At 39.1% G+C, this 13486-nt stretch overlaps 1 protein-coding gene across 1 annotated transcript in view; it reads right to left on the reverse strand.

Annotated features, from left to right (window-relative positions):
- LOC150090021 (protein fantom-like) overlaps positions 1-13486 on the reverse strand; it is a 234503-nt gene that overhangs the window by 120439 nt on the left and 100578 nt on the right. The window contains exon 13 of the mRNA XM_090390151.1: positions 4467-4540. Coding sequence (XP_090246277.1) covers positions 4467-4540 — 74 coding nt within the window. The remainder of the gene's footprint in view (positions 1-4466; positions 4541-13486) is intronic.

The following is a 13486-nucleotide window of genomic DNA, read 5'->3' on the forward strand; positions in this document are numbered from 1 at the left end:
AATTGGAATGCTGGTAACGGGAGTAATGTGTCACAACATGCACAGTACATTGAACCCTGCTGAAAATGGGGCTGCATAGCTGCAGACCACTCAGAATTTTTTTTTTTTTTTTTATGTAAACCCCAAACACGAGAGGTATTAGAACCTATAGTACTTAGTACCATGCTTGGGTTGGAGGTTAAGAAGACGAAAGAAGATATTAGTTGACATTGGACTTGAACTTCTGTAGACTGTAATTTTCAGGAAATACGTATGAAGGAAGGTTGTTCCAGAAAACGACAGTTGAATGAATAAACAAGGAAGATGAAAAGTTGGTTCTGTGAATTTGAAGTTGACAGTAAATGGATGTTGGCTGGTGGCTGCACATGTTCGGACTGTTTTGAAAGAGAGAGCGGGAATTATAGAAGCCAATAAAGAAGAACAGTGCCCATGGAAGTATCTGTAGAAAAAGCATGCAACAGAAACAGTACATCTATGAGACAGCGATTGAAGAGATGCTGTTCGAGATGAATCATTAATTTAACCTCACTGCCCTCTTCTGAACGGAATCAAGAAGCCTGAGAGAGGTTTTGGGGGCACCACCCCAAATGTGGGAACAATATTCTACGGTAGGGCGGATTTGCAATTTATACAGAGTGAGCAGCTGTTTGGAAGAAAAGTAACGCCGAGAGCAAAAGAGAAATCCAAGTTTTTTAGATGCAGAGGAAGCAATATTTGTAATGTGCTTGTGCCAAGAGAGATTAGAAGTTAGGGTAATCTCCAAAAGAGATATATCATTTTGCTTGAAATCAGAGTGTCACCAAATATAAGCATAGGAGTAGAAGAATCCTTTATGCGAGATATAAGACAAGACTGAGTTTTAGAAGGATTGAAATCAACTAAGTTGTCTTTGCCCCACTGGAGAATTACATGAAGATCGGCATTTAAGGAATTGGTAGCAGATTTTCGAGAGGTTGAAGCTGATTGAGCAGAGCAAGGTTTCTCAAAATGAAAAGTGGAATGCAATGTGCTATAATCGCCAAAACTATGGATAGGATTTCCAGTCAATTGAAGAAGGTCATTAATATACAAGAGGAAAAGAGTGGGGGAGAGAACTGAACCTTGGGGGACACCGGCATTAGTGGAGAAGTTAGAAGATAAAGCGCCATCTACCATCACCCTCAGTGAGCGATCAGACAGAAAACTGATAACCAATTACAAAAAACAGTTGGCAAACCATAAGATGGAAGCTTGTTTAGAAGATCTTTATGCCAAACATGATCGAAAGCCTTTGAAATGTCAAAAGCAACTACTTGTGTTTTACCGAACCTTTCCACTGAATTAGTCCATAAATGGGTAACATAAGCCAGAATACCACAAGTGGTTCGACAATGACGGAATCCATACTGGCGATCATTGATCAGATGGAAGGATTCTAGGTAGTTTAATAAAAGTTGGCAGTTAATTGATTTCTCCATTACTTTAGAAAGAGTAGAAGTAATTGCAATGGGACGATAATTGGATGGGAGGGATTTGTCACCCTTTTTAGGAACTGGCTGGATATGAGCAAATTTCCAAGCAGAAAGAAAAACACCTTTGGAATAAAAAAGTGAAAAAAGGCGGCAAAGAATAGGAGTAAGTTCAGGAGCACAGGTTTTGAGAACAAGTGGAGAAATACCATCGGGACCTGGAGCTTTCACAGCATCAAGATTCGTCAAAATCCTTCTGACATCCTTTTGATGGAAGACCATAGGAGGCATTGAATGGAGTGTGTTGGGAATGGTGGAAGGTGTCTTACCAAGATCATTAATACATGAGTGGGAAGAAAAATGGGATGCTAGCAGGTCAGCTTTATCCTTGGCTGAAGTGACAACATAACCATCTGGTTTTGACAGAGTTGGGAGCAGAGATGGGCAAAAGTTGCGGCCAATAGCTTTGGCAAGAGACCAGAAAGCTCGGCTACCATTAGGGCAAGAAGCAAGTTTTCTACACTTAGCCTGTTCAATCTAGAGTTTGAACAGGTAAGAGTAGAAAACTTGAATAGGGAACTAAGAGTAGGGAACTGATTAATAACAGCCTTACAACTGTTGCGAGCTTTGGTGTAGGCAGAAAATGAAACTGAAGAATTAGAAACAAGCCAATTACGATATGCAATGTCCTTCTCTTGAACAGCCTTAGCACATTTATTGGAAAACCAAGGTTCAGATAAAGGACGAGATTTTAAAGTAGAGTGTGGGATAAAGGATTCCATTCCTGCAAGAATAATCTCACTGACACGATCTGAGCAAACGTTGACATCAGAAGTTTTGAAACAGTAATCCGACCAAGGAAAAGAAATCTCGCAGGTCATCCCATTTGGCATTCTTGTAATGCCAAACAATACGAGGTTGCGAATAGCCATGTGATAAAGGCTCCATTGGAGGACCTCTCACTTCAACCGTGTACTTAGAAGGGTTGTTTGTGAGAAAAAGATCAAGCGTGTTGGCTGTATGGTTAGTGCTGTCCGGTATTCTTGCAGGTAAATGAACAATCTGTGCAAAGTCATTAGTAATTGGAAAAGCCTCAGCATCTCAACCAGCTGGGTCGGTGTGACTAGAAAACAGAAGCCGTCTGGAGTTGTGAACGTTAAAATCACCAAGGAAAATTACCTCACTGTTAGGAAAGTTGGACTGAAGAAAGTCAAGTTGCAAAGAGAGGAAGTCAAAGAACTCCAAGTGATTAGCTGAGTTGGGAGAAGGGTAGAGACAACAGATGAATCTGACACAATGAGGTAGAGAGAGAGATTTTAAGCCAGAGAAGATCAAAAAGAGGAGATTCCAAATTACCAAGTCTCTGACAGGGAATATCAGAATGGACATATGCACAAGTACCACCTTTGCGGGCGAAAGGAATCATACAGCGAATAATTTGGGCAGCTGAGATGAGCAGTAGTGGAATCAACCGATAACTGAGATTCTGTCAGAAAAAGTACATCAGGTTTAGCAGACTGCAAGTGTTGTTGAGATTAGAATTGAGATTAGAATTAGAGCCTGGACATTGTTGAGATTAGAATTGAGACCACATATATTTGTGAAATGAATTAGGAAGTGTTTGGGAGGTTTAGATCTTTTTGCAGATAAGCTTACTCTATTAGTTTGACAATTCATGATGTATTCAATAGTAAGAAAAAGTGGGTGGGACATGCTGTATGAAGCAATGAAATTTTTGTATATGATGTACACATGGTAAGAATATGTTTGTTTGTTTGTTGTTTTTTTGGTTTTTAGGAGCATTAGCAACTAAGGCCATATTGCTCCGGGAATATGCGGTGGTCATTCCCTGACCTTTCCGCATCCTCTGTATTTGGTGGTGACTGGCTCGAACCCCGGTCTAATCATGGTAAGAATATACCCAGATTCTTGACATAACGTGGTCTCAACAATGCCCCCCGTATACACACCACTCGGACTCCCTCCAGTCACTATCTGGCAGAGTAGAGGTAGCAAAGATTATACACTAGCTGATCCGGAAGCCTCCTAGAGAGTTACCAATAGGTTCAGTTCGGTCTGGTGTACTAACTAGTGGCCGCCCTGTGAACACCGTTTTAGAGCTGTACCCTCGAAATGTAAGGAAGATTGGATCTCGCCACGATGTTCATCATAACCTCAAAAGTCATCAATCATACTGCATGATTGAAGAGATGGGGAAGGGTTGACCAGAACTTAGCTTTGGAGACTAAACATGGGTTCCACCACTTCAAGCCTCCAATAAGCAAAGTGGTGGTATTGCACCGGTTGATGAGAGTCATCTACCACCTAGTACTGCCTGGTAACAAAGAGGGGCGGCATTCCTCCATGTGGTGTGGGCACCACACCTCGACCTCTGGTTACGTTGGTTCACATCTGGGTGGTCACCCACAGTGTACTTGTGCATGGAGGTTATACCCAGGATTACTAACAGACCCACCATCATGAAGGTGGAAGCAGAGGATTTGGCTGTCACAGACCGTCCGTACTTCGCCGAAATTGGGTCCACTTGACTTGAGTGTCACCCGAATATCAGTTCCATCAGTGTTTTAGACTCCCAGGTGGCAAGTACAGCTTGTCTGGCATATCTGAGAGAATGTCTGTGACATCAGTGTTAGAGCTAGGGAACATAAATTCAAATTACGGGAGAAGTGGTACAGATTGGATAGAAAGTTTTGGTTCAACCAATGAGTTGTAAATGACTGGAAAAAGTTACTTCCGTGGGTGGCTGGGGTTGGCAGTTTGGAAAAATTTAAAGGTCAGCCAGATCAGTGCCTACATGATGATTTGAATATATAGGGATTTTATTTTTTACTATCATTATTACTTTTATTTTATTTTGCTAGTGCAGCAAAAGTCTAGGACTTAATTGCACAATATGGAAAATATTAATACTATATCCGTATGGTGCTTAACACTAAATAAAAAAAACAACATATAATAAAAAACCGGGACTACGTCATAACTGTATTTTTATTTTACCTGTTTATTAGTTTTTCATTGGATTCCTTAATTATTGCATTTTCTTTCTTTAAATCAGCTACTTGTCCTTGCAACTGTTAAAATAAAATTGTTAAATTTTTAAAGTTTTATAAAAATATTAACACATCTAAATCTATACCTTTTCATTGTAAAAAAGTAATATTGTTCTTAATAAAGCTCTAAAATTTATGTTAGAGATTCACTGGTGTGAAGATAATATAAAAATAAACAGAATTATTCCTATGGTTTCTTCTAATATCAAACATATTGATATATATTTATGAGGGGATAGTCAAAAAAGTTCTGAAAATAAAGAATAAAAAAAATAGGTGCAAAATTTAAAATTCAATGCTTTTTTAATTTTCAGCCTGAAGTTCAATACACTTATTGTATTTAATCTACAGAGTTTAATCCTTCCAAAAAAAAAATTCTTCAGGCTGGGCATCATACCAGTCATCCACAGCTGCTCTTCATCATATTTAAAATGAGTTCCACAAAGATCAGAAGCAAGGTCTCCGAACAAACAATAGTTACCTGGGGCCAGATCTGATGTGTATGTGGGGTTGGTTTTATTGTTCAAATGCATATTCATGGATTTTAGCCTATAAAACCCAGGCTTTGTGCATGGATGCATTGTCATTGGGAAGTAAAACCCAATTAATGACTTATCATTAATGACTTATTAATGACTCATCTCTAACAGAGTCTCTCCACTCGCAGTCCCATAGACATACTGTTTCTGCTGCATGCCTCTTCTACAGATATTTCCATGGGCACTGTTCTTCTGAATTGGCTTCTATAATTCCCACTCTCTCTTTCAAAACAGTCTGAACACATGACGCCACCAGCCAACACCCATTTACTGTCCTGCAAACTCACAGAACAAACTTTTCATCTTCCTTCTTTATTCATTCAACTGCCATTTTCTGTAACAACCTACCTTCATACATATTTCCTGAAAAATACAGTCTACAGAAGTTCAAGTCTAATGTCAACAAATATCTTCTTTCGCCTTCTCAACCTCCAACCCATGCATGGTACTAAGTACTATAGGTTCTAATGCCTCTCGTGTTTGGATTTTTCAGAAATAAACATATTAAATGGTTGAGGTTTAGATTAGATTGTAGGAAGTTTTCTTGTAGCCAGCGAGTCACTGATTGCTGGAATAAGTTGCCCCTGCAGATAGTTGATGCTGACAAATTCTAAGGTCAGCTGGATAGTTACCAGTGTGAGGAGTGAAGCATATAATTTGTATTTTCTTATCTACTTGGTGGTTTTTTATTTATTTATTTTTTTTGCCAATGCAGCAAAAGCCTGTGTCTTCCTTTCACTATATGGCAAATACTACTACTACATGACTAAATAGGTTAGAGAAGTTTAGAATTAATTGTTTAACAAGAATATTATCATTCACTGTATTTTGCAGTTAAATGCTACTGTACTTTTAGAGCATGGTAGCATGTAACTGGTACCATAAGAGTGGTCAAAGTAATGTTTGAACATTACTCAAGGGTTCGTGTTTGTTACCACAACAGACCATATTAGCAAGCTTTTCTGAGGGCAGAAATGTTTCAAATGAGCAGGTAAGCAATGACAGGGAAGCAAGCTTAAATAACTTCAAGGAGTGTGTCAGTGTAATCATAGAACCAACTTTTCATCTTCCTCGTTTATTCATTCAGCTGCCGTTTTCTGGAACAACCTTCCTTCATACGTATTTCCTGAAAATTACAGTCTACAGAAGTTCAAGTCCAATGTCAACAAATATCTTCTTTCGTCTTCTTAACCTCCAACCCAAGCATGGTACTAAGTACTACAGGTTCTAATACCTCTCGTGTTTGGGGTTTACATTTAAAAAAAAAAATTAGCTATACAAGAACTCTTAATTGTTTATATAGTAATGTCAGAAGTGTTGTCAATAAAATGAGTGAATTTGAACTGCTCATTAGGACAAGTAACACTGTCATAATAGGGCTTATGGAAATGTAGTGCCACTCAAAAATAGAGGATGATGAGTTTCAGAAATGTATGTTCAATGTAGAAAGGATAGGGCAGATAGAAGAGGTGATGGGGTCATGCTTCTTATCAAAAGCAGCAGCCTGAGTGCAACAAAAGCTTTCCTGGATTCAGATGTTTTCGCTTGATATTATTTTAGAATCGGTATGGTGTCAGAGAGTTGGAAGCAAAGGTATAATGAGAGTGGGAGTAATCTAAAGGCCAGGTGATTGTGAAGATTATGACGAGAGCCTCTACATGCAAATAGAATAGGCAGGTAAGCATCAATGTCTTATTATGGGTGATTTTAATTTGTCTCTAATTGATTGGAGCAAATGGGAAGGAAACTCCACATGGGGGACAAAATTTTTAAATCAACTTGATGATTGTTATTTGTATCAACATGTCTGGGAAAGTACTAAGGAAAATAATATTCTAGACCTCATCATCACCAATGAACCAGATGACATAATAGGGCTGACAGTACAGGAACCAGTAGCAGAAAGTAATCAGAGAGTTCTACATTGGACGATGAAGAGAGAGGTGGCAGTAGTTAAAGGCAAAGGAATGGGTAATAATTTCAGGAAAGGAAATTACGATGGCTTAAGGTGCTACATGGCCTCTATTAACTCAGTAGATATTGCACAGAGAGTGAATACAATTTAATTATGGTATACCTTTAAAACATTAATCACAGAAGCCTTGAAAGTTTATGTACCATTAAAAAAAATACTCCACAAGGAAGATTCCAAGTTGGATGAATAAGGAAGTTGCCAGACTATTTGAGCAGAAAAAGACAGCATGGAAGGGTTACAGAGCAATAAATACTAATGAAGCCTATAACAGCTACAAATCGATCTGTAATAGTGCCACAGAAAAGGTTAGGATGGCAAAGGCAGATTACGAGAAATTGCTGGCAAAGAGAGCAAAGAGTGGAGATAAGGAATTCTTCACATATATAAATGCAAAGAAGAGAAGAGCAAAATAGATAGGACCCTTATTTAAGGGACATATGAAAGTATTAGATACCCCAGCTGAAGTTGCAGATGAACTCAACAGTTACTTTGCATCGATATTTACAGAAGAAAAACCCTTTACATCAATGAGAAATTCTGGGAGTGAAATAGAAAAAAATGTAATTGATATTGAAATTTCACACGTTTATTTAATGAAAAAACTTTTGAGCCTGCAGGCCAGTAGAGGCTCCTGGGGTTGATTGCATATACTCTATAATCTTAAGGGAGGTGGAAAGTGAATGCATTGAACCATTCAGGCTAATTATGAGGGGATCACTGGACTCGGGAGAGATTCTGTTGAATTGTAAAAGTGCCAATGTATCACCAGTACATAAGGGCAATTCTAAGAATGCAGTGAGAAATTACTGACCGGTCAGTCTAACTCCAGTAGTAGAGAAAATCATGGAGGCAATGATAAAGGTGGAATTCAGGATCATTTAGATAGAAATGGAATTCTGATAGATATGCAGCATGGTTTTGTAAAGGGAAAATCATGTTTAACAAATCTGGTTAGCTATTTTTACAGGGTCACTCATGAGCTGGATTCAGGGAATAATTTCAACATTCTTTATTTAGATTTCAGCAGAGCATCTGGTTCAATCCCGTATGAGAGGTTACTTTATAAGCTGAAACAGATTTTTTTTTTTTTTTTTTTTTTTTTTATGAGAACCCCAAACACGAGAGGTATTATAACCTATAGTACTTAGTACCGTGCTTGGGTTGGAGGTTGAGAAGACGAAAGAAGATATTTGTTGATATTGGACTTGAACTTCTGTAGATTGTAATTTTCAGGAAATACGTATGAAGGAAGGTTGTTCCAGAAAACGGCAGTTGAATGAATAAATGAGGAAGACGAAAAGTTGGTTCTGTGGGTTTGAAGTTGGACAGTAAATGGATGTTGGCTGGTGGCGGCACGTTTTCGGACTGTTTTGAAAGAGAGAGCGGGAATTATAGAAGCCAATTCAGAAGAACAGTGCCCATGGAAGTATCTGTAGAAGAGGCATGCAGCAGAAACAGTGCGTCCATGAGACAGCGAGTGGAGAGACTCTGTTAGAGATGAATCATTAAGAGTGCATAGCACGCGTTCCTTGAGTGGACCGGCGTTCAAGCTCGTGACTACTAAACATGATAAATATTTGTATTGACGATTTATTGTAAACTCTACTGACTTGGTTGTCGTGCCGGAGTATAAACAGAAAATTTATTTATTTAATTAACCTAACTGCCCTCTTCTGAATGGAATCAAGAAGCCTGAGAGAGGTTTTGGGGGCACCACCCCAGATGTGGGAACAATATTCCATGGCAGGGCGGATTTGCGATTTATACAGAGTGAGCAGCTGTTTGGGAGAAAAGTAACGCCGAGAGCGAAAGAGAAAACCAAGTTTTTTAGATGCAGAGGAAGCAATATTTGTAATGTGCTTGTGCCAAGAGAGATTAGAAGTCAGGGTAATCCCCAAAAGAGAGATATCATTTTGCCTAGAAATCGGAGTGTCACTAAAGATAAGCATAGGAGCAGAAGAATCATTTTTCCGAGATATAAGACAAGATTGAGTTTTAGAAGGGTTGAAATCAACTAAGTTGTCTTTGCCCCACTGGAGAATTACCTGAAGATCGGCATTTAAGGAATTGGCAGCAGATTTTCGAGAACTTGAAGCTGATTGAGCTGGACAAGGTTTCTCAAAATGGAAAGTTGAATGCAATGTGCTATCATCGGCAAAACTATGGATAGGATTTCCAGTCAATGGAAGAAGGTCATTGATATACAAGAGGAAAAGAGTGGGGGAAAGAACTGAACCTTGGCGGACACCGGCATTAGTGGAGAAGTTAGAAGAGAGATAGCCATCTACCATCACCCTCAGTGAGCGATCAGAGAGAAAACTGGATAACCAATTACTAAAAACAGTTGGCAAACCATAAGATGGAAGCTTGTTTAGAAGACCTTTATGCCAAACACGATCAAAAGCCTTTGAGATGTCAAGAGCAACTACTTGTGTTTCACCGAACCTTTCCATTGAATTAGTCCATAAATGGGTAACATAAGCCAGAATATCACCAGTGGATCGACACTGACGGAATCCATACTGGCGATCGTTGATCAGACAGAAGGTTTCTAGGTAGTTTAAGAGTTGGCGGTTAATTGATTTCTCCATTACTTTAGAAAGAGTAGAAGTACAGTAATACCCCGAAGTTACGCGATAGGTGGGTCCGACGAAAATCGCGTAAGTCGAATTCGCGTAAGTCGGGGTAAAACTTTGCATATAAATACATATAAATTTTGCTTAATTGGGACCAAGGACTAACAAAAACACTAGTTTAGAAGAAAAATATTAATAAAATTGCAGTTCTTTATACATATTAATACAAAATATGTATTAAAAAACAAATGACTTACGTTAAAAAGTTATTTCGATGTCGATGGCTTCATAAAATCTAACAAATTCGTCTGACGACACAGCGCGTTCTTTTTTTCACGCAGAATTTCTTCGTAGCAAGCTAATAATTTTTTTTATTCCTTGCTTTGTAGCTATAACGCGTTCTTCGTTGGAGTCTATGTTTTCTAAAATTTTTAAGCCCTTTACAATTGAGCCCTTTTCAATTTTCAACCTGTCAAGTTTGCAATTGTCATGTGCTTTTCGCCGTTGCTTCATTTAGGCCTGTAGCACGTGCAATATCACATGGTCTTTCATTTCGCTCAAAGCGTTTCACAATTTCATATTTTTTCTCTATCGACAGAGGTGGACTGGCCATAAGCCTTACCGGGGAAACCCCGGTGGGCCGGTGTGATTTTGGCCATAAACCATAGTATGAGGCCACTATAAATTTTCCCGGGTAAGAATTTTTGATCCAGTCCGCCTCTGTTTATCGATAATTGCTTTTCTTTTTCTCTCTGAATCTGCAGTGTCTTCACCAGGACGCTTCCTTTTCACACCTTTTAATTAAGTATTTTACTCATTTTTAGGGAATAAAGCACAATTACAAAACGAGGAGGCACGCTTGATACGCATAAACAAAGCTTCGCGCATGTAGCAACTGAATAAACAACACCATAAAGGCAGAGATACACTATTAACACCTCACATTTCTAGGGGTTACTACCATAAAACAATAAAAATCCAGTTGCGTTTCTGCTAGTGAAATCTGTTATAAACTGGTAGTAAACTCGATCTAATTGCATTTGCGATTATACCGATAGCTGGAATTGTGTTGGTTTTTACGTTATTATGGTGAAATGTGTTTCCCCTTCACTGATATAAAAAACATAAAAGCAGCAAAGTTGAATTTTGTTCATCTTTCGCTCTCATTCTCCGCCGTCGCACCGTATATCGATAACATATGAAAAACGACCTTGAAGATAGTGGGCGGCAGCGTTGCCAGACGAAAAAATCAAGAACCGCGTAACTCCGAGTTCGCGTAAGTCGGGGTATTACTGTAATTGCAATGGGACGATAATTGGATGGGAGGGATTTGTCACCCTTTTTAGGAACTGGCTGGATATGAGCAAATTTCCAAGCAGAAGGAAAAACACCTTTGGAATAAGAAAGTGAAAAAAGGCGGCAAAGAATAGGAGTAAGTTCAGGAGCACAGGTTTTGAGAACAAGTGGAGAAATACCATCAGGACCTGGAGCTTTCTTAGCATCAAGATGCATCAAAATCCTTCTGATATCCTTTTGACGGAAGACCACAGGAGGCATTGAATGGAGCGTGTTAGGAATGGTGGGGGGGTGTTTTACCAAGATCATTAATACATGAGCACAAAGAAAAATGGGATGCTAGCAGGTCAGCTTTATCCTTGGCTGAAGTGATAACAGAACCATCTGGTTTGGACAGAGGTGGGAGCAAAGATGGGCAAAAGTTGCGGCCAATAGCTTTGGCAAGAGACCAGAATGCTCGGCTACCATTAGGGCAAGAAGCAAGTTTTCTACTCTTAGCCTGTTCAAACTCTAGTTTGGACTGATTAATAACTGCTTTACAATTGTTGCAAGCTATGGTGTAGGCAGAAAATGAAACTGAAAAATTAGAAACAAGCCAATTACGATATGCAACGTTCTTCTCTTGGACAGCCTTAGCACATTTATTGGAAAACCAAGGTTTAGATAAAGGACGAGATTTTAAAGTGGAGTGTGGGATAAAGGATTCCATTCCTGCAAGAATAATTTCACTGACACGATCTGAGCAAACGTTGACATCAGAAGTTTTAAAACAGTAATCAGACCAAGGAAAAGAAGAAAAGAAGTCTCGCAGGTCATCCCATTTTGCATTCTTGTAATGCCAAACAATACGAGGTTGGGAATAGCCATGAGATAAAGGTTCCATTGGAGAAGAGGCAATCACCAAGTTGTGATCTGAAGTGCCTAAAGGACCTCTCACTTCAACCTTGTACTTAGAAGGGTTGTTTGTGAGAAAAAGATCAAGCGTATTGGCTGTATGATTAGGATTGTCCGGTATTCTTGTAGGTAAATGAACAATCTGTGCTAGGTCATTAGTAACTGCAAAAGCCTCAGCATCTCGACCTGCTGGGTCGGTGTGACTAGAAAACAGAAGCCAGCTGGAGTTGTGAACGTTAAAATCACCAAGGAAAATTACCTCACTGTTAGGAAAGTTGGACTGGAGAAAGTCAAGTTGCAAAGAGAGGAAGTCAAAGAGCTCCAAGTGATTAGTGGAGTTGGGAGAACGGTAGAGACAACAGATGAATTTTACACAATGAGGTAGAGAGATTTTAAGCCAGAGAAGATCAAAGAGAGGAGATTCCAAATTGCCAAGTCTCTGACAGGGAATATCAGAACGGACATATGCACAAGTACCACCTTTGAGGCGAAAGGAATCATACAGCAAATAATTTGGACATCTGAGATGAGCAGTAGTTGAATCAACTGATAACTGAGATTCAGTCAGAAAAAGTACATGGGGTTTGGAAGACTGCAAGTGGAAATGGATATCGTTGAGATTAGAATTGAGACCACGTATATTTGTGAAATGAATTAGGAAGTCCTTGGGAGGTTTAGATCTTTTCGCAGATAAGCTTGCTCTATTATTTTGACAATTCATGGTGTATTCAATAGTAAGAAAAAGTGGGTGGGACATGCTGTATGAAGTAATGAAATTTTTGGATATGGCGTACATGTGGTAAGAATATACCCAGATCCTTGACATAACGTGGCCTCGACAATGCTCCCTCCAGTCACTATCTGGCAGAGTAGAGGTAGCAAGATTATACACTAGCTGATCCGGAAGCTTCCTAGAGAGTTACCAATAGGTTCAGTCCGGTGTACTAACTAGCGGCCGGCCTGCGAACACCGTTTTAGAGCTGTACCCTAGAAATGTAAGGAATATTGGATCTCGCCACGACATTCATCATAACCTCAAAAATCATCAATCATACTGCATGATGGAAGAGATAGGGAAGGGTTGGCCGGAACTTAGCTCTAGAGACTAAACATGGGTTCCACCACTTCAATCCTGCAATAAGCAAAGTGGTGGTATTTCACCGGTTGATGAGAGTCATCTACCACCTAGTGTCATCTACCACCTAGTGTCATCTACCACCTAGATTGGAATCACACGGAAAATTCTTGGATGGATAGCAGGATGGCTTCAGGGCAGGAGGCACAGGGTCGTAATAAATGGTTATTCTTCAGATTGGGTTGATGTCAGAAGTGGGGTTCCCCAAGGATCGGTGTTGGAAAACCTGCAAAGAGACATTGTGTCTCTTTGCAGGTTTAGCATGTCTAAAATCATTTTTGGAAATTTACTGGAACATGAATATTATTCATATTTCACTCCTAACCTCTAAAAAAAAAAAACGGTTATAGCTGAAGAATAAACTACATTTTAACTGTAGGTTATATTTGTAACAATCTAGCGTAACAATTTTTAAAAAGTGAGGAAACAGTTCCATTGTTAAATACTAACAAATAAAATAAAAATTTTAAATGAATGGGATACACTATGATGGATATATGCCACTGAAATTAACAGCCAGTGAAGTGTTTAATATCCTTCTGATCTATTAGA

This window comes from Mastigoproctus giganteus, chromosome 2, assembly GCF_048544385.1.
Source record: "Mastigoproctus giganteus isolate SK-2022 chromosome 2, ASM4854438v1, whole genome shotgun sequence".
NCBI classification, from domain to species: Eukaryota; Metazoa; Arthropoda; class Arachnida; order Uropygi; family Thelyphonidae; genus Mastigoproctus; species Mastigoproctus giganteus.